This window comes from Scomber scombrus, chromosome 17 (assembly GCF_963691925.1).
Source record: "Scomber scombrus chromosome 17, fScoSco1.1, whole genome shotgun sequence".
NCBI lineage: Eukaryota > Metazoa > Chordata > Actinopteri > Scombriformes > Scombridae > Scomber > Scomber scombrus.
In genome coordinates this window covers 16,557,116-16,583,125 of record NC_084986.1, presented here as the reverse complement: position 1 = coordinate 16,583,125, position 26,010 = coordinate 16,557,116, and the positions used below count along the sequence as shown (strand labels likewise).

The 26,010-nt window shown below is 37.5% G+C and overlaps 3 protein-coding genes across 3 annotated transcripts; all 3 read right to left on the bottom strand.

Annotated features, from left to right (window-relative positions):
- Positions 1-761: 761 nt before the first annotated feature.
- On the bottom strand, positions 762-8,151 carry epm2a (EPM2A glucan phosphatase, laforin). Its single transcript, XM_062437665.1, has 4 exons — positions 7,767-8,151; positions 6,454-6,628; positions 3,272-3,516; positions 762-1,677 (listed from the first exon to the last, which is right to left on the bottom strand). The coding sequence occupies exons 1-4, from the start codon at positions 8,011-8,013 to the stop codon at positions 1,394-1,396; spliced, it is 951 nt and encodes a 316-aa protein (XP_062293649.1). The 5' UTR covers positions 8,014-8,151; the 3' UTR covers positions 762-1,393.
- Positions 8,152-9,418: 1,267 nt separating this feature from the next.
- On the bottom strand, positions 9,419-15,031 carry LOC133997727 (hydroperoxide isomerase ALOXE3-like). The gene is made up of 14 exons (XM_062437425.1): positions 14,885-15,031; positions 13,494-13,698; positions 13,303-13,384; positions 13,064-13,186; positions 12,837-12,940; positions 11,618-11,790; positions 11,313-11,456; positions 10,953-11,156; positions 10,777-10,863; positions 10,473-10,639; positions 10,265-10,386; positions 10,089-10,189; positions 9,718-9,888; positions 9,419-9,598 (listed from the first exon to the last, which is right to left on the bottom strand). Exons 1-14 carry the CDS (start codon positions 15,029-15,031, stop codon positions 9,419-9,421), a joined length of 2,010 nt encoding a protein of 669 aa, XP_062293409.1.
- A 2,746-nt stretch (positions 15,032-17,777) lies between these two features.
- LOC133997614 (hydroperoxide isomerase ALOXE3-like) lies at positions 17,778-25,238 on the bottom strand. Its single transcript, XM_062437279.1, has 14 exons — positions 25,083-25,238; positions 24,743-24,947; positions 24,576-24,657; positions 24,363-24,485; positions 24,125-24,228; positions 21,992-22,164; positions 21,571-21,714; positions 20,647-20,850; positions 20,353-20,439; positions 20,061-20,227; positions 19,816-19,937; positions 19,587-19,687; positions 18,198-18,368; positions 17,778-17,957 (listed from the first exon to the last, which is right to left on the bottom strand). Exons 1-14 carry the CDS (start codon positions 25,227-25,229, stop codon positions 17,778-17,780), a joined length of 2,010 nt encoding a protein of 669 aa, XP_062293263.1. The 5' UTR covers positions 25,230-25,238.
- Between the last annotated feature and the right edge of the window lie 772 nt (positions 25,239-26,010).

The window sequence follows — 26,010 nt, the reverse complement described above, 5'->3', positions numbered from 1 at the left end:
ACATGTTTACCAGTTAGACTTGACATTCATTAAGAGGCAAACCTGAGAACCCACAAACATACTGTTTACACTGATATCATTTCCATCAAACCTGTACACACTCTGCATCTTACTCTTCTTCTTCAAAACAACAAGCATTCCACTCATTTAATATTCAGTTTAAAAAATATATTTTTAGAGCGTTTATAAACACCAAGTACAAGTGCAGGGCTCAGTACCCCCACTCATCCTCATTGACACCCTCATGAGGCGCTGTCTGAAACATAATGAGCAGGTATAAGAAGAATTCTTCTTCTCCAATTCAGTAACTTTCCTTAATTAGAGACGGCTAACAAAAACACTGCATTTTGATAAATGCATGACATACTCAATAGGAGTTCAGGCAGGAGTTCAGAATTGACAACAAACAATATTCCAATATTGTCTTATTATGTATGCATTAAAATGGCCTGGCAGGGATGTTGTTTTTGTTATTTAGAAGATAGAACGGAATAGCATCTGACGGATAATTAAATGAAGATGAAATGCTATCAAGCTCTGTGAGAGAGCGGGGCGGAGCTGTATTCTTCGATGTCTTGGAGCTGAATATCCCTTTGACAGGAAGGAAGAGGCATTGTCTGTTTTTTTTTTGTTTTTTTGTTTTGCTTTAAGAATTGGTTGGCAAGGAGTGCCATTTTTGGGAAGTATTAAGACCTCTCTTAAAAAAAAAGAAAGAAAAAAAAGTACTGAACAAACCAAATTGAATGAAAAAGTGCATGAAATGGATGCATTATCCTTTACTGAGAAGAACAACATGTTTAAACAGTGGGAAGACTCAACATATTTGACCTGCCTCCCTCTCACCTTGAAAGAAGAAATCTCATCTCTCATTCAACGGGGCTGAGGTGCCTTCTCAAAATGTCAACTCTATTCATTGATTACTAAAAAGGCTAAAAGAAAAGGTCTCTCCAAAAACCCCTGCAGACATACACCAAGAACCACTAATAGTGTCCTCAGCTGCTTCCAAGTGCAGAATTTGCAACTGTGAATACCAAATGGCACATTGTAATTCCTGAAGTTAAAAGCTCACACATCACAGGAGGATTAATTGCTTGCAAAATCTACTGTATACTGGCAGCCGGCAGAACTCTTTCTGGATATTTGGGAATCAACCAGATTTCAAAAGCCACTCAGCAGAAGCGGGTCAGTGAACATACATTAGATTTTTGTGGAAAGTAGTATATTTTCTTGCCTTGTTTTTTTACCTTCAGGCATCTTTCATGCTGACTATAAAATACTTTTTTTCTACACAACTTCAAGAATAATTTTAGTCTCAAAAAGTCTCCAGTGGAGCCTTCCATAACTGTAAATTCATCATCAAATTTTAAGACTTCATTACAAGAACACAAAACTTTCATGTCTCCGGGTAAGAGATGGATGATCGCAGCTGTCCAAACTTCTGGATGAAATCTGCCTGAGCTTGGACTAAAGCTTCCTCATCTATGTATACTGCCGGCCTCCTGGCTGTGACAAAGTACTGCACCTTCCTCATGCTCCAGCCGAGGACGTACATGAGCAGGCCGCACACAGCTGCTGTCGACCTGCCCACTCCGGCATTACAATGAACATAGACAGTGTGACCATTTTCCAGGAGACCATGAAGCAGAAATACAGCCTGGGGAAGCATCCTGATGCGACCTGCAGAAGATAATAACAACATGCATTACAATATTCTATATTGTTGTTATTGTCATCAAATCCTATTAAAAGGATTTACAGTACATTACAATCAAGAATAAACTTCTGACATCAACGGGTACCAGTGTAGGTGGATTACTACTATAAATATAGATTACTCTTGATTTTTTTTTTGCCATACTTGAATTTATCATGGAAGCATGAATTCTTCTTTTGTGATTGACATGAGATATTGGACTGTATGAATATTATTTTCTCAAGAAAAAATAGATCTCAAATGTATGATTGGACTTTTATGGGCTTGATTTACTAAGATCCCAAATAAAGGGTACTACATTGCGTGTGCAGTGCAATAGATTGCACGTTTGGTAAGCATGCATTTTGCGGGTGATCTACTAAGAATAGCTGCGCAAATGACAACAGGCGCAGACAGCAGTATTTAAATGAGGGTTTTGTGTCTTAATGGAGAGTAGAAAGCCCACAAGCGCAAAATTTAATCTGATCCCATGGAATTAAAGGTTATAGTGGAAAGGGTTAACAAACATATTGAGTTATAACAAAAAAATATTACCAGAAAACCTGCTATATGGGAGAGTGTTTGTGACAAAGTCAATACTGTTAGTAAAACCAAAAATATTCCACTCCAAAAATATTAACACAGGTGGAAAAAAATCAGTTCTCTGCATATTCTGTCATTGTGCCTCCGTCTCCTCATCATCACAGCAACAACAGTCATCTGTGCACAGCACATAGCCGGTTAATACCTGTCCTTCAAACTATTTATAGACAAAATTACCTTCAGGTTTGGTAAATCACAATGCGTGTGCTAAATAACATATTTGCATTTTCTCCTCCCTGTATTTTGCACCCCGGGGGTTAAATTGCATATTCATTATGGCAAAAGTACTAAATGGACAACGCATATTTTCTTGCACATTTGAAAGACGCAAGCCTCAGAGCGACCTGTTAGTACTATTGCAAATTCTACTAAATAGTAATATTGTAAATTTGTAAAATTCCCCGTCGTGAGACTAATAAAGGAATATCTTATCTTAAATCAGTTTGTACATATTTTTCGTGTTTTTACACATGCAAACCTTTAGTAACTCAGGCCCATTGTGTACTATGTGAGTCATGCCAAAGACACATTTTTTATCGCTTTGTGATAAAGAATGAGGTATTTATGATTGATGAATATTCAGGCTGAAGGAAAGCTCTCGTGGTGATTTGAGGTCATGGTTGGCTACAACTTCATCAATCATGGATCCTTTAGAGGTTTCTTTCTTGTGTCATCTGGTTCTAGAAATGATGAATTGATTTTCTGACCTTTGAATTATTTGAATGGAACCTATGAATTTCAAAGGTGAAAAAACAGCACGGTGAAGGTTGGCATTGTGAGTAAAGTTTAGAGCTAATCAGCCAAATGACCCAGACTAATGACAGTACTATACATGCAAATGCCAGCTCCGCCAGAGTGTCTTTGAGGAAGATGTTGAGTCATTAACAGCTCCAAGCCGTGTCTGTCCGCTCACTCTGACTAAACACTTTTATTATTACTGAATTCATACTTGTATGTTTGCAGAATTCTCCTTACCCTCAGTACTCATGTCAGGCGTGGGCATCCACACATACACCAGGCTGCAGTCATTGTACAAATGGATCATGGTGTCTGGAGTCATGGCTTCATCTGGGTTGCGCCTGCAGCCATGGGAGTTGTTCACCACATCCCATTCTGTCTGAAAGTTCATCACTGCAGTAACACCCAGTTCATGCTTCAGCTTGATAGTCACATGTTCCACCTGTCGTGGACAGCTGCCCAGCCAAATCCGTGGCAGCACCCTGGGGGCAATAAACAGGGATGATTTACAAAAAAAATAAATTAAAAAAACAGGGCTAATGTACAGGTAAATATAATCAGATTACACATTATGGATCTGCAATTCAAGTGTCATTTTAGATACAGGTTGAAGTGATGCAAAGTAGAGATACAGGGGGAAAAAATGCAATGAATAGATCACAACTGTAAAGTAGCAGTTTTATAAAATACAGAGCTTCAGACACTGAGAGGGAAAAATAAATGAGTTGTGAGGGAGGCTGTCGGTCAGTGTAATGAATAGGAGTACCAAAGGGAAGTTATTTTTAAAAAAAACCTGTCCTACAGAAAGGTAAGAGGTCAGCTGACGTTAGCAGGTCACTAATAAGCAGACGGTTAGCTTTTTTCTCCCACCTTCCTCCCTGTCTCCCTCATAGCCGTGATGTTTTATTGACCTCTTGTCCCTCTAATTTTCTCCCTCACCACTACGGTCTGAGGCAGACTCCATTTAGTGCTCATTAGTATGCATTAAGTCAACAATCAGAGGAGGTGACGCGTAAAAGGAAGGAAGGACGCTGTTAATCTACAATGTCCCACAGTGGCACTGCTGTGAAGCTCTGTGGTCTCAACTTCTGTTTCTAGATGACCTCCATTTCTTTTTTTTTGCTGAAAACAGTATTTTTGTAAGTGATTCAACTGTCTTTTGCTCCCACTGTGCAATTACATTTTTTTCCCTTCAATATGTAACAACAGGACTATTTAAAGATGAAAAACTAAAGCACACGTTTTCTCATTATCTACTCTGCATGTTTAGCTTCTTTTTTTATCCTGCCAGAGAGCTACATTGACTATTTCAATTATTCACAGTTAAATAAAAAATATTTTAAAATATCCTAGAAGGTTTACCTGTTTTACATTGTTTTCAAGAATATATGTGAACTTTTTAAAACCGTTTTGTCTTCAGTGTTTAGTTTATCAAATTTGCTTTTAAAATTTGCTTTATTACTGGAAGACAAACATCTCTGTGTCATAATCCAGATTGTTTGGTTCAGCAGAAATAAAAAACTAATTACAAAAAAATGGTTGTGTAACCCTTAGGCCTCCTCCTCTCTGAATATGAGCGTGAATGAAGAGGGACCTGCTAGAAAGTGAGTTTAAGTCCCTTTGAATCATGTAATGAGTTACTGCAGAGTGAGTGTGTATGATACTTGGGGCTACACGGATGCAAGGTCTGAGAGAGTAATTTAAAAAGCTATTAATAGGCAAGGTACAAGGGCACAGTGCCTCTTACTGAACACAGGTCCTTGACATAAGCCTTGTAAGGTCCTCGGACACAAATTAAAACCTGATGGCACAAGCCAAGCCTGTTCATTCTTATGCAAGTTATGTGTTCACTGCGTCAGGGGTCCTGTGCCGGATATACTGTATCATGGCACTGAGTATGCCTTAAAGGATAAAAAGAAATGCATGGGTAGACTTCATTCAAACATGAACATGCACCCATCCTTCATCCTCCTGGCTAACCCCAAATGTTAAGTAAATTACATAACAGCTCTCTAAGTCTATCACTACTGCTAGGTTATGTCAGAGATGCACAGATGTGTTTTTGGCGGGACCAACCCTATAAACACAGAAGTCTGTGACTGAGTGATAAAGTTACCCCTGCACATGCAAACCACCTACTTTCATCAACTTTTTGGACACATTTATTAACATTTGTTTGTGGTAATGAAACACACTATTTGTTAAACCTGTGATAAAGGTTTTGCTCTATTTTTATTAGAACATAGAGTGACTGACTTTAATGCAGCTATTCAACCTGGAGGCTGTAAATGAACTCAAACCTGTCACTGAGATGTCATGAGCTGACACAAACAACTCAATGTCTCTCTAAAAGACTTGTGACTAGGAAGGAAACCAAGGACTACAATGAAGTGTACTTCCATCGACAAAAAAACGCATATCAGTCACTTCTGCAAAAATGAGGTTAAGGAGGTGATAATACTGCTGGTGGTTTACTTTTTGGAAGGACATTTTTCCAACGTGTCAGACAGCAATTATCACTAAATGGGAAAGAGCAAGGTCAAAAAACAAAGGAGTGAGCAGGCATAAGAAGGTGACTGAGGCTCTTTGTCTGTCCTGTTATAAGAGAGTGAGATCAGAGATTTTTTTTTTAAAAAGGCAGAGTGACATGACTCTGAAGTATTGTAGAAGAATAGTGTCCTTTGAATATCAGGATATTTAAGAATTCAAACTTGCAATGAGCATACATCAAATCTAAGACAATAAGCTACATTTGAAAGAAGAGACTTCCACAAGAAGAGTCCTTTGACAGTTTGCAGGATTTCAGCATCTTTTTTCATTAGGGATGTCCCATTACTATGAATCATGACAGGAAATGCTTAAAGGAATAGTTTGCAATCTGGGGAAATATGCTTATTGGATTTATTTCTGAGAATCAGGTGAAAAGATTGCCAGAACTCATAGGTGGGGACACTAAATATGAAGATACAGCCAGCAGCCGATGAGCTTAGTTTAACATAAAGTCTGGAAACGGGGAAACAGCTAGCCTGGCTTTCCCCAAGGGTCACAGCACTAACTATTTATAATTAACATGTTACATATTTTTGGTTTATATTGTACAAAATCCAGAGTGCAAAAATGACATGCTGTGGTTTTACTGAGGGTTATGTACTACTTATAGGCTGCAAGCAGTGGCTTCCTGAAGTCCTTGCTGGTCGCTTGGCAACCTTACAGTAACCACAAGACACCATGAGAGTGGTAATGATCTTTCCATCTAACACTGCAGGAAACCAAATATGCATATTTCTGAAAATAAAATGGACAACAATTTAAACTGAGAAAGGTTGAGTTACTTACTTCATTTGTCTTCATGACATTTACATACTCACAGCATTCCCACACAACATTATGTAAAAAAGGCTTTTACTGTATTGTATTACCTGGAAAAATGTATGGCCTTCTGACCTGCCACATTGAAATAAAAGTCGGTGGTGTGTTTCATCTCATCTGTGTGTCCTGTTTCCTCTATCCAGTGACCAATCGGGTGGCAGTACACTCCATTCACCATGTTCCTCTTATCATATGAACAACTTCTGTCGTGGTGTGGACCATTGCCTGGTGACAAAGAAGACAACCTTTGTGCAGGTTAGTGACCAAAAACCATGTTGGCACAGAAGTATGTATGCGTTTAACAGAGAAACAACATTCAATACATCAGGAAAAATGGTACCCTTCTACCAAAGTGTTGGGAATTAACGTTTATTTACTCAAGTACTATACAAAAATAATAAAGTATTTGTACTTTATGCGATGAAATACATTTAAAAAAAACTCCATTAACCACATAGGAAAATGTATGGCCTTGATTGTTTTCAAGGCCATATCTTGATTATTGTTTTCTCCTTTTTGTGTTTGTTTTGTTCTTTTTGTCTATTTGATGTTGTACTGTTTTTATGACTCATTATGTTTTTAATGACTTTGTATAAGCCCTCTGAGCTTCTTTCCTCCACTGCACAATTAATATAACTTTTTTTATCTGCATATGTTATTATTACCTCTGTGCAGAGAAATTTACAAGATATTTAAGTCAATAACTTTTTACTCAGCTACATTTATCTGACAACTATTGTAACTAGTTACTTTGCACACATGTATTTGAATACATACATCAACAAACATGAGTTTATGATACATTGTTATAAATAGCTCAACAGTATGTGACGCCTTACTTAGCTACATTAAAACACTGCTCACAAACACACACGTTTATTAATAACAATAATTCAGTAATATAACATAAATATAATGTGACACTGACAAGGCAGATTTTTAACATTAGGGGTACTTTTAGTTTTGATACTTTTTTCTGATAACTTTCAAATCTCTTATTTTGTCATCTCTTGTCTCTAGTATTTCATAATTTTGAAGGCTGGACATTTACCTGTAATGGTATATGTTTTCACTTTGGTATTGCTACTTTTACTAGTAAGTCTCACCACTACACTACACTACTACTATTAAAAACACGTGCACAGGTACATGAGCGTTTAGTAAATGAGGTGTGACTTTAACGCCATCGCGTGGCAGTATGGATGAATTACATGACACGAAACAAACATGGAGTTGTTTTCGCCTCGTAGGCCTTCATGCATGTTACGATGGACGTCACGTTGAATATGCGTGACGTCTGGCACGCTGTACTCTTGCGTACTCAGCTAAATGTGACGCTCAAGATGACAACATCCATGTGTACCTTCCCAAATATAAGTGCCTCTGACTCTTTTGATGAACTTGAACCACAGTGTGTCTGTAACCGGCTCTGACAGCTCCACCTCGCCGATCCACAGACACGGTTCATGCGGTGACGGGAACTTCTGAGAGGCTGTCATCTGAACCGCTCCGCTCGGGTCCCAGTGGCCCATTTCTGGACGCGAACCCAAAACAAAGACCTCCGAATCCGACGAGTCCGGAGTGAGAATGACGCCGAATCTGAATAACATTGTCCTGACTGAATGATATGTCCTCAGGCGTTTAGTATAGCGGGCTGGAGTTATTATTTTACTGTATCAAGACAGTCCGCGTTGCACATACACTGTGTGGCACTGTAGTCTAAAAATAAACCTCGCTTGTTTCGGATGGTGCAGTCTGCAGCAAAGATGGGTTAGAGAGACTGAGGTCCCACTTTGACAAATTTAGCGGACCAATACACTTACATTCAGACCACATTTACCTCCCTCCAGTGGTGGATTTTTACTGTTGAATTTACTTATGTACAATTTTGAGGTACTTTTAGGGTCAACTTTACTATTTATTTATAGTATTTCCAAAGGCTATCCCTATACAGTATTCAAGGAAATATTGTATTTTTCCTCTGTTGCATTTATCTGACAGACATTGTTGCTTTTCAGGAAAAAAAATGTTAGAGATGACATCAGTGGTTCTCAACCTTGTTGGCTTGTGACCCCTTACAAAAAAAAGTAATGTCTGTTCAAGACCCCTTGTCATGTTTCAGATTTCTGTTATAACTGACACCAACAAATGCCCCATCTTAATTTATTTAAGTTATCTGGTTCTTCACAAAAAAGCCAATATTCAAGAAATGTCCAAATTATGAATACAGTTTATGTCCCACAACTTTGCTTTTTCATTTTCTTCTCTAATTATGTTACAACCCTGGCAGATTTATTTATTACTATAATTGCTCTAAACTGCAACCCATCTATCTCTCCATATCTTCACAAATGACATCAAATTACAACTCCATACTGTCCACACTGAGGAAAGTTGTTTTCAGCTCTGGTTGTTCCAGGACCAATTGATAGTATAAAAATGTACTGGACACAAAATAGAAGACAAAGAACACAGATTTAATTACACACCACCTTTATTTGGATAGTTTAGGTCACCAGGTTAAACATTTCCAATATATGTAGCCTATCACTCAAACTATAACCAATTAAGCTTAAATTCTAAATATAGACGCAAAAAAGAGAGATCAAACTGAGCCACTCCCAGCTAGCTTTATCTGATTAATCCCTGTCTTCATTTTCTTCATGTCATGTCTTTATAGGAAAGGGAAACATAAGTACATAAAAGAACACCTGAAGTTAAATATTTATCTTTGAATGACCTGATACAAATAATCTTAAGCATATTGCACTTCTACATTCAGAATGTATTATTTCTGTAAATTAATGTTACGCACTGAAACCACAAAATCAGAGAACTACACTAATGCAGAAAGCTTTTACATTTGGCTACAGCCTAACTGATTAATATGTTACTATACCACTGGCTCACTCTTGATACAATCAAAATATAATAATCTTCTCCCAGCATGCAACACCCTACTAACTGTGTCTACCACCACATTTAATGTAAATAAAATGGCTCCCTCAGACTTGCTTAAATAGTGATACTGTTCTCTATTTCAGCAGGGTTCAGGTAGGTGTACGGCACTTTAAGCTCTGAATTTCTGGATGTAATGTCTTCACTGAGGTGGGACAATTCATCCTGAAAGTCCTTAATCATCTCCTTAGGGTCATGCTCATCGAATCGTTCTTCTGGGTATGAGCCCAAGGGAACCTGCCAAGAGAACAGTAACATAACAGAAAATCAGCAATTTGCTTGTGGTGCAATTTGTCAAGGTATTTTCAAAATGTGGATAAAGGTCATGATGAGCCTTCTGTGAACATCAAACTCACAACATCTGTGTATTTTTCTGAAAAAAGCCACAGCATTCCTGCAATGCTGGCTGTCTCTGCAACATTTGGGAGAGTGTCCAATACTGTGTCCATGCACGCCTCCCCTTTGGTGGTTGGAGGTGGTTGGCGCAGCAGGAGCGAGCCATTGGGCATCCAGGAGCTGTAGTCAAACTAAATCACAAAAGAAGCTTCTATATGGAGTACTTTTTTTTCTGGGTCATGGGCTTTACTCTACTTATTTGAGCCACTGTTTCTAATAAAATTAAATTTAAAAAACATTCTGAAACCACGTTAGAAGCATTAAAACACATGTAATACTTTATCAAACATCAAAAAGTATTCTATTGTCCCAGCTACTATTATTGCCTCACCTGTCCATCATTGACAGCAGTGTGTTGAGCTGTCACAGTGAAAATAACCATGGTGATGAACTTGATCACTTCCTCGACATTATGGAAACAGTGTGGAATCCCTGTTGGCAACCACCATTGTCAGTCAATTGAATTCAACATACCATATAGGCTACAAATGAAACTGGGTTAAATACCTGTGTCTGTGTTTCCTAAGAAGCCATGCATGAATATCTCATGGATCCATTCCTGCAGCTCAGAGTCATCTTGCACCTCACAGTCTGAATGATAATAGTGCTCCATTATTTCCTCCACGAATCTGGTGAACATAAAAATAAGTCAATTTTAAACTGTCTTTTAAAATTGTGCTTCAGCCGATTAGTTGCAATCGTATGTGAAGAAAACCTGTTGATGATCTTCCACAGCTTCAGGCCATCATCTCTGTAGTAGAAGTTGGGGATGGACTCTAGTCCTCGTGCAGTGATGTTCTCTGGCAGACAGAGGGAGCTGTAGGTCAGCTCAGATAAAGACCTTCTCATGAGCTCTGTCAGCCCCTCATATCCAAGTGAGCTCTAGCAATTAAAAACATACAAATAGTTTATGTTTCTTGAAGTATAAAATAATTTTAAAAATTACTTGAATGCATTAAACAGATTTTTGCAATGGTGCAATCTAGTTGGAGTATACATAGTATGTTAAAGATCCATACCATTCTTAAAGCTCCTTCACGTCCAAAAAGAACTTTGCGCCCTTCAGTATTAATCGGGAGAGTGTAGCGGAAATGTGGAATCAGCAGCTATGCAGTGAAAGAGAATATTAAAAGTAAAATTCATGGTAATTTCAGCAAACACGCACTGAATACCGTGACCTCTTGTGTAATAATACCTTGTAAATGGGATGAATCACAGGGAAGCTGCGAAGAGTGGCTACAGCTAACACCTCTGCCAGATAGTGAGTTTTCATGAGGTGATGTACTGCCTGGTGATCCATAAGATCTGCATTTTTAATAAACATCTTGGCCAGCAGCCAGTCAGGCTCAGGGTCACTGGGCAGAAAGATGGGATTCTGCCTAGAAGGTTCCTGATGCAGCTGGAATGTGATTAAAAATATTAAATTGTTATATGTTAAAATAGTGATTTTAGAAAACATACTGATGATACACTATAAAATGTAATATAGCTGTGTGATTAAATGTATACAGTATACATGAGGTCTCTGATCTGCTGCATCAAGAAAATACTGCACCTGTATTGCAATCGGCATCAGCTTCTTGTCTGGGTTCAAGTAGAACAAACAGAAACCAGCAGTCACATCCAGAGGTTCACCATTATAGTTTCTAGCAGGTATTCCATCCATGATCGCCTTGTCACAGATAAATATATTGCCATCCTTTGTGGGAAGAAAAGACACATGAAATGAATGTTAAAAGACATTTGCAATAAATGTATACAGTGTGATTGAGAGACTTTTCACTTGTATACTCTTTAAACTTACAAATCATTTGCCAAAGCAAAGATTATCGCCCATTTAAAGCCACTCATCTTCCATACCTCCATTTCCGTGTGAAGACAGCTATCCTCTTCCAGGAACGGCCTCACCATGTCCTCTGTGACTGGAAAGTTTGGAGGAAGCTCTGAGCAGCGCTTGATCGTATTGGGGTTGATTCCGTTCAAAAACTGGGATCCATAAAAGTCATCTTCCTTCCAGTGCTGTGTAACATACTCTGGAAGAAAGGCAGTTTAGAGGTATAATATATATATATATATATGTTAGTAAGGCTCTGTAATTTTGACTATACTTGCTTTTCTTAAAGTGCTGTCATACTAAATCACTGTATTATTATCTATCATAAGGCTGTGTTTTAGATTGTCTTTTTCCACATCTGTCTGTCCCTCGTGTGCTTTTCTGGTCTCTGGGGCAAAGTAAACTGAATTAAAGTGTGGATGACAGCATCAGTCACTTCTGAGTTAACTTTACTGAACATGGACTGAAGGAAAAAAAAAAGTTAAAACCAAGTAAACCTGTTATTGGAAACATGCCTGCATCTGGGATGCATAGTTGATGTTGAACGTGTTGGTTTGGTTAAACGGAGGCTTAAGGTCTTAAAACACTGGGTGGGCAGGGGGTTTGTGCAATTAATTTGCACGCCAATATATTTTTACAAGTTGTTCTCATACTTTAACACAGAGCGCGAATAAAAGCATCAACCAATCACAAAACGTAATCTTTTCGGTCAGCTGTTGATTGAGAATGCCCACATTAAGGGGTTGACTATCCTGCTGTATGTGTTATTTACTTTATCTACATTGATTGATCAGCTCCTATTCTGTCTGTGAGTGCCTGTTTGACTGCAGACAGGTGGATTTCCCAATGAATCAATACATTGATTCACAAACACTGCAGACTTCTTTCCGTGGCACCGACATGCATGTTTTGGTTCAGTAAACTTCTTCAGTCAGTCAGCCTGGTGAAGGCATTTTGCAGTTTGAACTTTGAAGGTCAGTTTGGCCAACCTACATGCTGTAGTTTGAGATATTTTTTACTTTTGTTGGCCATTCCTGCAAGCTTTATAATGCAAATTATATAAGTTAAGCTACTGTTGAGGTCCATGCACTGAAATCAAACATATTAATCTGATAACTTCTGATAAGATTTTAAGATCATTTCGCAGTGAAAGAGAAAGAGCTGTTGCTGTAGTGTACTGATACATTAGTGAGTTTGCAGAAATACTTATATGAAGTCAGTTGTTGAAAACTGGTAAAGCTCTACCTGACATGGTTGTCTTTTTGTAACAGAAGATGGTTTTCATTTCTTCAAAGCTTTCCCAGTCTTCACTAGAGTCAATCAGCCTCTTAAGCTTGAGCGCAACATCACTGAAGTAAGACAGGGTGAAAAAGAGAAAAACACAATGCACATGATTATCCAACATGCCTCTAGTTCACTAGTTCACAAGATATAGACATTGTCACAGTATCAACATTTTTATATAAACCCACGTCATCATCGCTACATTTTGCATTTCATGTTGTTTTGACTTGGAGAAGCGGATTTCAGCTGGGAGCTCAGAGGAATTATTAAAACTGGTGAAGTGAGGTATTCCCTTATCGATAATCTTCCATCTAAAAAAACAAAAAGAGTAAATAAAGTTACTTAAAACCACATTAACATCACTCCTGATGATCTTCTGAGACCAAAATTGCATCTGTAGGAGAAGACTGTGCGGATGAAAACGTACTGGTATAGGCTCTTTTTGAGTGCGCGCTCTCTCTTGCGGTGGTCAATCAACAGGGGATGTTCCTCTTCATAAACCTTCATGGCTGAGAAATGAAAACAACACAGCTTTAGTTCTATTTTAAATTACACTGACAACAAGATTAACAAAAATGAAGAAAACTAAGTGATATTGTGTGCTTGTTTGAATCAGACCTCTCCCTCCTCTCAGCTCCACCAGTTCTCCACTGGACACCCATCTGTAACAGGGGAAAAGAATGACATCGTCGTCTGGGGTAGTCACCACTATTTTGGAGCAGTACCACTCATCCTCCGGAAGAATGTAATGGGGATCTTTCTCCACCTTGACCAGCAGAAGCGTCCCCAGGCAACAACTTGTTTCCATGGTGTAGGTTGTTACCTGAAAATAAGGGTTCATAAAAATATAAACAAAGGAATGCAGTGTGTTGAAAATGTTATTTTAGCTGAGATTTAATTCCTGCAATGATGTAGTCAGTCAAGTAATCTATATGGTCAAATCCAGCAGCCTATGAAAAATAATTGCTAATAAACTCTCAAACATGATGTAGTCAGTTGACCTACACAGTCCTAATATCTAATATTTATTTAATATTTAAATATTGATTAAAAAGACGTTTTACATGTGGATCTGCTTCAAAATAAACAAAGTGTACACAGTAGAATATCTGATTCCTATCTGTAACTAGGTTTTTACAATAGTAAACCATTTTTCAAATGAGTTAGATATATGACTTATGCTTATTTAGTAGTTTATTCCAGGTGGGCCACACTTAGAAGCATCTGGAAAATCACTGGGAAAGTGAGGAATATGAAAAAACTAAATGTAAACATTTTTTGAGCTTATCCAAATGTGTTGAAATAGTGTTCACAAAACAGTACAAAAGTTGTTGTTGTTTTTTAAAATGCAGGTAATCTCCTCAGCTGGAACAGGTTAGCCTTGCTTAAATATTTGTCTTGAACAAACCAGGAAATTTGCTTTGGAGTTATGCATGCATATGTAAAGTGCTCTTTAGAGTGTTATGCAATGGAGCTATTTTAGCTGGTTAGCTTTACAGCGACTTGGGTGCAATCTTTGCGCACAACAACAGCTCTGTCAAAGGGTTTTTGGGACTTGAGTGAGCATACAGCTACACAGTGTATCAATTGTGTAAATTTACCATGTTTTTTTAAAAAGGTTTAACTCATAGCCTTACCCCCGAACCCAGTCTGAGTTAAAGAGATCATTATTGGACCATTAGCCCAACACACTGTTTCAGGCGTAATATGTGTGTTTCGATTGTGTTTCACATAAAAGTAGATTGTTTTGTGTTTGGAATAACTTGTATAAACCTATGTGTTTACAAATGAATAGCTACTGGTGCATTCAAATAAACCAGTCTTTAATAGAAAAGCATCTTCCCAGCATGACAACCCCCAAAAACAGACTGCGTCTTATACACCCATACAACTTATCTACCAGTTTTTACGGTAAATTATCAAGCTATCAATCAACCAGTACATTTGCACAAACAAAAAACCTAATTGAGATTTAATATATAAGCATTGTTCATCTTGGTCCTACTTACTGCCCCAGTTGTAAAGTCGATGTCCAAGTATCCCAACTCAGTTCGCTTACTCTGCCCTTCAGTTCCAAATAAAGTGACATATATGTGGTCCAGAGTTCCTGCATTTTCCGTGTCACCTGTTGTTACCTCAATCTTGTACTCAGCCATGGTCAATAAGGGGAAACTGTCCAGAAAAAAAGATAACTTAAAAGATAAGTGCTTTTATCATTTTTCAAAACATAAAAAAAGAACTTCTTATCACTAAACTTCTGTCCGTACATTGTTACATGATTATTATCTGTCATACCATGAGGATGGATGAATTATTACATACACTGTGTTAAATAGAGACAGTTTTACCTACCTCCTTGCTTCAGCTGCAGGTCTAGTTTTTCCTTCACTGAGGGCTGTGTTTGTCTTCTTCTATTAATCTCCTCCACCCCAGTTTGGACCTTTATGAGACAACAACTCCCCACCCCCACTACAAATTAACATAAGAGGTGGTGTGACTAAATTTCATTGTGTTTCCAGTTTTTACTGCCCCAAGGGTCAGTAGGACGGTCCTCAATTGTACAGGAATTTCCATTTCATCCCCATTTCATAAACAACTCCTGAGACCTAATTTTGTGATATCTCTGCATTTATTAAGGTCTACTTCCCACTTTATAAACACATCATGGACATTCATTGTACATATTAAATGTGACACTGTGCTCATACCTGTCATCTCTCACTATCTGTACATGTTCACATATGCTTAATATACATTTTTGCACGTTTAACCCCAAAATAATTGATAGAAAATTAAAATGTCTATACAATACTATAAAGCAAAGTCATCTAAACTGTTTTTTAATACAAAAAAAATCATTTTAAATGTGCATCTGGATTTAGAGGTGCTATAAAACAGTGAAAGACAATAATGCTAATTGGCTGATGGAGGCTGTGATTTTTGAATATTAAATCAAGGCTGTAGGTTTGGTTTTAACCTTGTAAGGGACATTTTTTGTCAATTTATTTTTTGAGGAACTGCAGCTCACCTGTCTGTGCAGTTCTGTGACATTTGTTCAAGCAAAATGCACATGACTATTGTTTTAAGACAGACTTGAAAAATTGTGAACCCATCCAAAAAAGGGTTGGTTCCAGTTTCTCAAAACTGTCAAGAATCTACATTATTTGTTGTTTTCTGTAAAAAAAAAAAAAAAAACCTGTTGTTATAAGCAAGGTAATTTAGTATTGGTTAGATTAGTTGGACTGTAGAACTAATTCAATTAAGCAGTGGAAACAAGGCTTGAATGCTGCTATGTTGAGACCATTCAGTTTTGAAAACCTGTAGACTAGACCCGACTCGATTGTTGATACTGTTATCAACCATCATACAGATTTGCTGCCCTCGACACATCCAATAAATGCCATCTACTGCTGGTATGCTGCAAAAAATACTAGATATTAACTGGGGCCTGGGGACCAGATTAGTTTATTTACGAAAGTCAGACACTGAAACCTGTAAAACTGCTTTTCAGTAAACAACCCAACATCAGTGTGGAGAGGCCTGGAGGACATCTCCACACCTTCCCCCCACACCTTTGCACGACTTGTATCCTGTTTGTTTACAGAAACTGTATATACTGTAAACATTGCATGTTATCCACTTGTTTCTATATACATATGTGTATCTATTTCTTTTACCCACTTACATAATACAGTACATAATAATGATATACTTATGTTTATTAATACCCACTGTATTTGTTGAGAGCAATTAGAAACCAGAGTCAAATTACTTGTATACATGAACATACTTAGCCCACAAAGCTCATTCTTTACTCAGCACACAATGCTGACACTGAGCTGATAGACAACAGACATTTGTGTTTATATATGCTTATGGCTATAAGGTTAAAACTATGCACAAATTTCATAGGTAGGTTGATAGTCGCAGAAAGAAAAGAGGAGAAATATCTGATGCCAAAGAGCACAGCATTAATCAAGCCTTTCTGTGATACCCCTCCCTAAACTAATGTTTTAGTTTTGGCTTCCAGGAACAACTAACCTATGTGTGAGTTATTTTGCCTTAATAATGATAAAATAATACACAAAAAATGGTCGGATTAGGAACCCATATACCCCCGTACTCAAGCACGGTACACTTGCACTCACACTAGCCAAATAATCCGGTTTTAGGGGGCAAATATGCTTGGGCACGGTACGATTGCCTAGTGTGAGTGTGACCTAAGGGTGTACTCACACTAGGCAATCGTAAATCAAATACTTTTGTACTCTTACTCAATAGTACATGCTGAATGACGAGGCGGATTCAAATTTTAATTTGAAATGCCAAGCAAGTGAGTATTATTCAATAAACATGAACAGTCATACGTCACCATAGGCAGTCTATGACTGTAGAGCAGAAAATATTCCATTTTCTTGGTCCTGCTAGAAAAATAAATGTGTTATTACTGACTGCTGAGGTACCTAGTTTCATGTGAGATCATTCTATCAATTTCCAATGTCGCAGAAAACTTGTTTTATTAGAGGAGTACTGCCTTACATTTCATTGCATTATGTCATTGTTGATGGACTATGGCCTAATTGATACATGGATCCAAGCTGATGCTTAAACACTTACAACCCAAACTTTTCATTTAACTTATTGCTAAACAGTCTTTGTCTGTGTCTGTGTATTACATACAGTGACTCACACAAAAATACAAACACCCTACAATAGGCCCACTAAACATGATACAACCAAGACATAGCCGTCTTCTCTCAGCACGCAACACATCACTATACGTCTCTACCACCTTACTTTTTGTATTTACCAAATGTATTTATTAATGTAAGACAAGTATTGGAAAAGGTATGGATAGTGCTCACTAATGCAGAAGGCCAAAAAAGGCTCCCTCACATATACTCAAATAGTTATACTGTTCTCTACTTCAGTAGGGTTCAGATAGGTGTAGGGCACTTTAAGCTGCGCGTTTCTGGTTGTAATTGCTTCACTGAGGTTGGACAACTCTGCTTGAAAGGCCTTAATCATCTGCTTAGGGGCAGGCTCGTCAAACCGCTCTTCGGGGTATGTACCCAAGGGAATCTGCCAAGGTGACACAAATGAATCAGTAAATATTATGTATAGGCCTGGACAACTCTGCAGCATGACACTATTTAATCTATAATTGTGTTTTAATTTACATTTTTCCTTTAACAAATATTGCTCCTCATGTTGTTTGACAATTGCAGTAGGCCATATTGTGATTTCGATAGAATTTGTATTAATTGTTCATCCCCATATATTATTCTTCCATTTTTGTGTATTAGTGAACATCAAACTTACCTGGTCTGTGTATTTTTTTGAAAGTACCCAACCCATTGCTACAAAGCTGACTGTGTCTCCAACATTCGGCAGGGTCTCCAAAATTGTCTTCATGCTTGACTGCCCCTTTGTAGTTGGAGGAGGTTTTTTCAGTAGGAGTGAGCCATTAGGCGCCCAGAGATGGTAGTCAAACTAAAATAAAGAAGACGTTTTAATATGGAGTATATTTGTTAAAGTCTCCCTTTAGTCAGAAATGTGTTTTTGTTCCTGTTTCTTCACTTGGATGTTTATATTCACTGTGAAAAATGATGCATATACTGTATGTGCAGAGTTTGACAATGCAGTTCAGTAATGTTCTGCTTTGAAACCTAGTGTCCTGGCCTTCATGTGGGTATTACTTTGACATGTGCCACCTACCTAAACATTTTTGCAGACCAATTGCACCCCTTCATAGCAGTAATATTCTCTGATTGCAGTGGCCTCTTTCAGCAGCATATTGCACCCTGCTAGACTGCAAAAAATATGGATTGAGGAGCACAAAAACATGCCTCACATGCCTGTGAGTATGAGGATGCAACAAGGACATCACATTACATTAAAAAATCAACCAATATTATGGGAGGGCAGGGGTAGGGTACTCCTTCTTAAACACATGTAGGCCTATAATTAATTTTCATTCAGTTGGAGCCAAATCAGCCAATAAACACATTTGTTTATTGGCTTTCTTCAGATATGTTCTCTTTCATTGCCATTAGAGTGAATAGAGGTAGAATCATATTTTGAGTGGAGTATAAAGTGGAGTTAAATTTTGAAATACCGCGATATAACACTGTCACTGCAAAAATTATAAAAAATATTGTGATATACATGTTAGGCCGTATTGCCCACCCCTATGCATTGGCAGGTCAGAGCTGTTTTGGTGGCACAAGGGAGACCTACACAATATAAGTCAGATGGTTTTAATGTTTTGGCTGATCAGTATATACCCTACTGAAAGGAAGTATTACAAGGAAATTAATAATGGATAGAACAACATTCCAGATCTACCTCTTGTTCCAAATATTTGTTTGTTTATTCATATATTTGTTTTGACCCTAGGATGTTTTCTATTTCCCAACATCCATGGGCTGTCCAAATAGTCACTAGTCATCATCATTTTGTGTCATTACCATCAGCTGTAGTGTCATGCAACAGTAATTTTCATATCTATAAAATGTGGAGCATTTGGATTGTTAGTGGAAAGCAGTGTACATGCCGTGAATGTTACTTTTCCCATTGCATTGTAGAATTTTTGAGGGCACTAAATAGTTTACACACTCAGCATTCTGACACTCAAATAAAATGGCACAGGGTAAATGTTGTGCACTATATAGTGAATTGGAAGTGATTTCGGACACAGCCATGCCTCACCTGCCCACTGTTTACTGCAGCATGTTGAACTGTTACTGTGAAGATCACCATGGTGATGAACCTGATCACTTCCTTGACAGTTTTAAAGGATCCTGGACACCCTGTTGGTTACACAGTCATTATCAGTTTGTTTTTGGCTTTTACTGTATCTGTGTGGAACAGATATATATATACTGCAGTATACAGTGTTTTGTGTTTACAAATTATAATCAGAACATGAGTGAAATACTTGAGTCTTTGTTTCCTAAGAAGCCGTGGGTGAATATTTCACTGATCCACTCCTGCAGCTCAGAGTCTTTCTGCACCTCAGTGTCTGAAGGATAATAGTACTCCACTATTGCCTTCACAAAGCTGGTAAACACAAAACAATTTGTCTTTATATTGTTATTCTGAAATGATTCATTTCAGCCAATTGTCAGGAAAGGCTTCAGTATGTATTGTAGCTATATTTCAAACTGGCATGTTTTTAGTAACCTGTTGATGATCTTCCACAGCTTCAGGCCATCATCTCTGTAGTAGAAGTCGGGGATAGACTCCAGTCCTCGTGCAGTGATGTTCTCTGGAAGACAGAGGGAGCTGTAGGTCAGCTCAGAGAAAGACCTTCTCATGAGCTCTGTTAGCCCCTCATATCCAAGTGTACTCTAATAAGTTAAAACACACAAGTAAACAACAAAATACTGAAGATAGAATTGGTTTTCACCACAATGTATTTAGAGTATCAAAATCTGATTGAAAAATATGAATATACATGAAAAAAGATCCATACCTTACTTAAAATCCCGTCAGGGGCAAAAATAGTTTTACGGCCGAAAGTATTTATTTGGACAGTGTAGCGGAAGTGAGGGATCAGCAGCTGTACAGACAGAGGGCAAACATTATTTTACACGCTCTTTAATTACATTTCTTGCTGACATTTTTCACATAGTCATCCCTGATGGATACAAATCAAAAATATATGTTTATAGTACTGTTTACAAGTTATATTGAAAGATTCAGTGAAAAGTCATTATCAGATTATAAAACAAGCATCAGCTCTGTGTTTGTAACTGCATAGTCATACCTTGTAGAGAGGATGAATCTGGGGGAAGCTGCGGAGAGTGGCAACAGCGAAGACCTCAGCCAGTAAGTGAGTGTTAAGCAAGTGATAGACAGGCTGATGAATGAGGAGATCTGCATTTTTAATAAACATCTTGGCCAGCAGCCAGTCGGTCTCATGGTCACTTGGCAGAAAGATGGGATTCTGCTCAGAAGGTTGTTGATACAGCTGGAAAAGTGACAAAACCATCATTTATTTTTCTAATTTGAAACATACAATTTCACTTTAAATGCAAAGTGATGAGTATTTTACAGCATAAAACTTTTTTTGTAGAGCTACTTTGTTATGGAGAAGCACCATTTTTCTTTTCCTTCCCCTCACGCACCACTGTGTATTTTTCATTTATGATACAAACTATGATTACAACTTCTGTGCTTGGCAGTATTTTTCTAAAATGTACTTGATAGTTCTTACACACAGATGGGAAATTTCGCCAGTGACATAAACTAGATTACCTTGTGACGCAGCTGGATTTGTGAGATCATGAGATCACACGAGAGGTGTTAAATATTTGTTCTTTTGAAAGTTCCTGCCCTTTTCAAAGCAGTTTCAAAGGATTACTTCTCAGATGGTTCTGGGTAACAAATCGTCTGACACATCAGGTTATAAACTGGGGTCCTAATGTTGAATGTGAACAGCTGAATCCCTTTGAGACTATTAAGATGTACATTTTGTGACTGTGTTTGAAAAATAACAACAATAGTTTTTCACTGGACAGCATATTGAGGAATACAAACTACAAACAGCTTTTAACAACGTGGATACAGCGTGACGTCACATAAAATCTGTATATGATCTAAATTCTCTGTAAGTAGTCCTATAATTCTATTCAATGAACTTTCGATATCCAATGTGAATACATCACTGATTTGTTCTGCAATGAAATACCTGTATTGCAATTGGCATCAGTTTTTTCTCTGGGTTTGAGTAGAACAAACAGAAACCAGTTGTCACATGCAGAGCATCACCATCAGACAACTTGGTGGGCAATCCTTCCATCCTCTTGAAGTCACAGAGGAATATATTGCCTTTCTGTATCGGGAGGAAGAACAGAAGGAAGACTTATAACATATAACACTGTGTACAACAAGTACAACTTCAAGAGGTAGCATAGAATAGTACAGTAAAAGGAAGCAAAAGAAAGGTTTATATAACGACAATATGAAGAGGTCAAATGGTTTTCCGATATCAAAGACCTGGAAATATTCAGGGACCTTTTCACTGTCGTACAAGTACACTTCAAATTTAAACCTACAAATTGTCTCAAAGCAGTGATTATCACCCATTTAAAGCCACTCATCTTCCATACCATCATTTCCTTCTTCAGAGAGCTACCCTCTTCCAGGAACGGCTTCACCATATTCTCTGTAACTGGAAAGTTTGGAGGAAGCTCTGAACATCGCTTGATCATATTGGGGTTGACTGCGTTCAGAAATTGGTATCCATAGAAGTCATCTTCCTTCCAGTGCTGTTTAACATACTCTAGAAATATCAAAATTGACAATTGTAATTTTTCCCCTACATCTTGGAGCCTCATGTGTAGCATTACAAAGTTGTCAAAGAATAACACTGTGGTACTCTGTAGCAGCCAATAACGTAATAACGACAGATAACGTAAAAACGGCAGATAACGTAATAAGTTTGCCTGTTTTTCAATGTAATAAGTCAATAACGTAAAAAATGTCCTGAACCAATTATGTAATAACTTTTTGCCAATAACATAATAAGTTATGACGTTATTGGCCTGGTAAAAAGAAATACTTTACAAATGTAATAACTGGAGCCAATAACATAATAATATACTAATATCACTTTGTCACACTTTCATGGCACTTAGTCTTACTATTGTGTCCTTCAAATATTTGCTTAAAGACCTGACCACACACATACAAGCCCCCACTCTCTCTCTCTATTTATTTGTTTAACTTGATTGTTAGAATGATCTCCAGTCCTTCCTTCTGCTTTAGCCTTTCAGGTTCCAAATGAAGTGGTAGCATGTGTTTGCAAATACAGACAACTGTATGATATGAAATCTCTGTATGATATGAATGTATGATATGAAATCTCTGATTCTCTTACTTTTTTTCTCAATTTTAAAGATGTTTCTTTGGTAGAACCCAAAATTGACCACTAGATGGCAATGTATTGACAAGTTAGCCAGTCATGTGACTGATATAAGACTTTCTTCACTAATCAGTGATCTAATAGTCTTTAGTGAACACAGTTCATTTTGTTGAAGTTCTTGCACATACAATCTTTAGTGCAAAAGGATTTGAGAACGTAATCAAAGATAACTGACTGTAGACTAATTATTAACATTATAACAAGTATGACAGTTTGATAAAGATGGGAGGGGGGTCTATAGGTCTATATAGGTCTGTATCTTAAAAACAGGTCTATTTGACCCTAACATACAAGGGTTATGCAGCTACTTGAAATACCTAACAGTAAGACTAAATGCCATGGAAGTGTGACACTTCATATCCAATAAATTAAACTTAAATAAAGTGATATTAGTATATTATTACGTTATTGGCTCCAGTTATTACATTTGTAAAGGTTTTTTTTTTTTGCCAGGCCAACAACGTATTAACCAGCCAATAACGTAATAACGTATTATGTTATTGGCAAAAAGTTATTACGTTATTGGTTCAGCACTTTAATTACGTTATTGGCAAGTTATTAGGTTATTGGCTCATTACATTCAAAAACGGGCAAACGTTTTTACGTTATCTGCCGATATTACGTTATATGCTGCTACACACTCATTCCTGACTCTGAGAAAAATGGAATAAACCAGTTTTCACTGAGATGGTTTTAATTCTTTACAAAGCCTTACAACTTTGTTTTAAATTTAGCACATTCACTGTAAATGACTGATATGTACTTATAATGGTTTGATATTGACTTTAAAGTAAAGTAGTTATCAAACCATAATAAAAGCAGTGTAAGGTTCAAACAAAAAAAGTTCATTCATACTGTTGAGTGTTATTTACTAAAAGCTATTTAACATATTTAATAGTGTCAGGTAATGCACCTACGTTGTTATACTGTAACTGCTTACACACAGTCCTTTTCTATTCATCATTGATACAAAAATATTGATTAGTGTAGCTTTAAGGTCAGCAGTTAGCCAGGATCAAATCAGCTGAGTGACTTTTTTCCATCACCTTCCATGTCGTAATTGTCCCTCAGGATCATTTAATCTAATGAAAGAATATCCATCACGATCCAACTCTGTTTAGTTAAGAGTAAACCAACCACCATTTATTGAATTCATTACATCATGTAGGATTTAAATATTTATTTCCTTTTCATTTAAGTGTGTGGCTGTTGACTTATCAGTGTTTAATTACTTGCACTTACATGCTTATATGGAAAGTGCCCTATTATAATGAAAACACATAGTGATGGTTTTCAGGTGAATTACCAGCAGAACTACCTGACATTGTTGTGTTGTAGAACCACAGGATTTGATTCATGTCCTCAAAGCTTTCCCATTGTTCAGTCGATCCAACCAGCCCCTTAAACATGAGTTCAGCACCACTGAGGTAAGAAAGGGTAAAAATTAAATTTTAAAAAACAAGCAAAATGCATATACTTAAATGATGTACTGACACTAATGCTTCAAAATTGTTATTTACCTTACAAATAAAAGAACATATTGGAACCTGACCTACAGCATTATTTTTGTGTACTGCCTTTCCATTGATCTGGCCAAGGAGTAGCGGATTTCAGCTGGGAGCTCAGATGTATCTTTAAAGTTGCTGTGGTGAAGTAGTTTTTCATCAATAATCCCCCATCTGAAACAGGGAAAACACAATGAACTTATCTAGCTGCAGAGACAAACTGCATCTCTAGGTAGAGTACATGGTGCACGCATGAGAACTTACTGGTAAAGGCTCTTTTTGAGTGTCAGCTCATTTTTCCGATGGTCAGCCAACACAGGATGGTCTTCCTCGAAACCCTTCATAGCTGAGATGTTAAAAGTACATGTCAGTCAAATTTTAAGTAACATAACTTAAAAACAATTGTCATATTGTGGATATTTGAAGCAGACCTCTCCCTCCTCTCAGCTCCACTTTTCCTCCCCTGGACACCCATCTGTAACACGGGAAAAGAATGACATCTCCCTCTGGGGTCGTCACTACTATTTTGGAGCAGTACCACTCATCTTCTGGGAGAACAAAAAATGGATCTTTCTCCACCTTGATTAGGAGCAGTGTCCCCAGAGACACACTGGTTTTCACAGTGTAGGTCCCTGTCTGGGAAAAGAGTTACAGTGCAATATATCTTATGTCTGTGATAAAATAGTAATTTGTTTATCAATGTGATAAACAAATAGGAATACATGCATGAATTGCAAAAAACAGTAGTAGTAGCAACTGGATTGAATTTACCATCCCAGTTTTAAAATCGACACCAAAGTTGTCCAACACAGTTCGCTCACTTTCCCCTTCTGTTCCAACTAAGGTGACATGTACGTAGTCAAATGTTCCTGCATTTGTCATGTTACCTGTTGTCACTTCTAGCTTGTACTCAGCCATGCTCACTGGTAGCAATTTTCTGTGAAATGGAATAAAAAAACAGTCTAAACTCCATAGCAAATATTAATAATATTATCCTAGAAAAATATATGCACCACCTACCTCTTGACTCAATGTATTCAGAAATGAACAGCAATTTCTCTTCTCTTCTCTTCTCTTCTCTTCTCTTCTCTTCTCTTCTCTTCTCTTCTCTTCTCTTCTCTTCTCTTCTCTTCTCTTCTCTTCTCTTCTCTTCTCTTCTGCCATTTTCCTTTTTATATCTCCACATATCATGCTCCTCCCCTGCGCCACAGCCCCTTGCAAGTTTAAACAGGGGTCCAAGAATTTTGAAAACATGTTATTGTTTTTTTAAACATTACAATTACCCAGATAAATAATAAATAATGCTCAGGTAAATTGCACTTGTCCATCTAACTGTATTGCACTTTTACTGTTCATCAGGTGATTGTATGTGTGTTTTTATGAGAGTGGTATGTGTTTATGTTTGAGGAGAGAATCCACATGTTTGAGGAGAGAATCCACATGTTTGATGAGAGAATTCACATGTTTGAGGAGAGAATCCACATGTTTGAGGAGAGAATCCACATGTTTGAGGAGAGAATCCACATGTTTGAGGAGAGAATCCACATGGTTGAGGAGAGAATCCACAGCTCTTGGAAAGAAGCTGTTTTTGTTGTGTACAGGCTGCACAGCATGATATTGTTTTAAAATAGTTCCATAGTTTTTTGTTCATTTGTGTTATATACAGTACATCAGAGACTAGTTCAAATCAGTAAAAACT

Excerpts from the sequence above, each read along its gene's own strand:
- epm2a (XM_062437665.1), bottom strand. The coding sequence starts at position 8,013 with ATGTTATTCAGATTCGGCGTCATTCTCACTCCGGACTCGTCGGATTCG. Across the intron at positions 6,629-7,766 it reads AGGCACTTATATTTGGGAAG|GCAATGGTCCACACCACGAC; the intron begins GTACACATGGAT and ends CTTTGTCACCAG. Across the intron at positions 3,517-6,453 it reads AAGGCCATACATTTTTCCAG|GGTGCTGCCACGGATTTGGC; the intron begins GTAATACAATAC and ends TATTGCCCCCAG.
- LOC133997727 (XM_062437425.1), bottom strand. The coding sequence starts at position 15,031 with ATGGCTGAGTACAAGATTGAGGTAACAACAGGTGACACGGAAAATGCA. Across the intron at positions 13,385-13,493 it reads GGAGCTGAGAGGAGGGAGAG|CCATGAAGGTTTATGAAGAG; the intron begins GTCTGATTCAAA and ends TTCATTTCTCAG. Across the intron at positions 10,190-10,264 it reads CTTAGGAAACACAGACACAG|GGATTCCACACTGTTTCCAT; the intron begins GTATTTAACCCA and ends GGTTGCCAACAG.
- LOC133997614 (XM_062437279.1), bottom strand. The coding sequence starts at position 25,229 with ATGGCTGAGTACAAGCTAGAAGTGACAACAGGTAACATGACAAATGCA. Across the intron at positions 20,851-21,570 it reads TGATGCCAATTGCAATACAG|CTGTATCAACAACCTTCTGA; the intron begins GTATTTCATTGC and ends TCACTTTTCCAG. Across the intron at positions 18,369-19,586 it reads CTGCAGTAAACAGTGGGCAG|TTTGACTACCATCTCTGGGC; the intron begins GTGAGGCATGGC and ends TCTTTATTTTAG.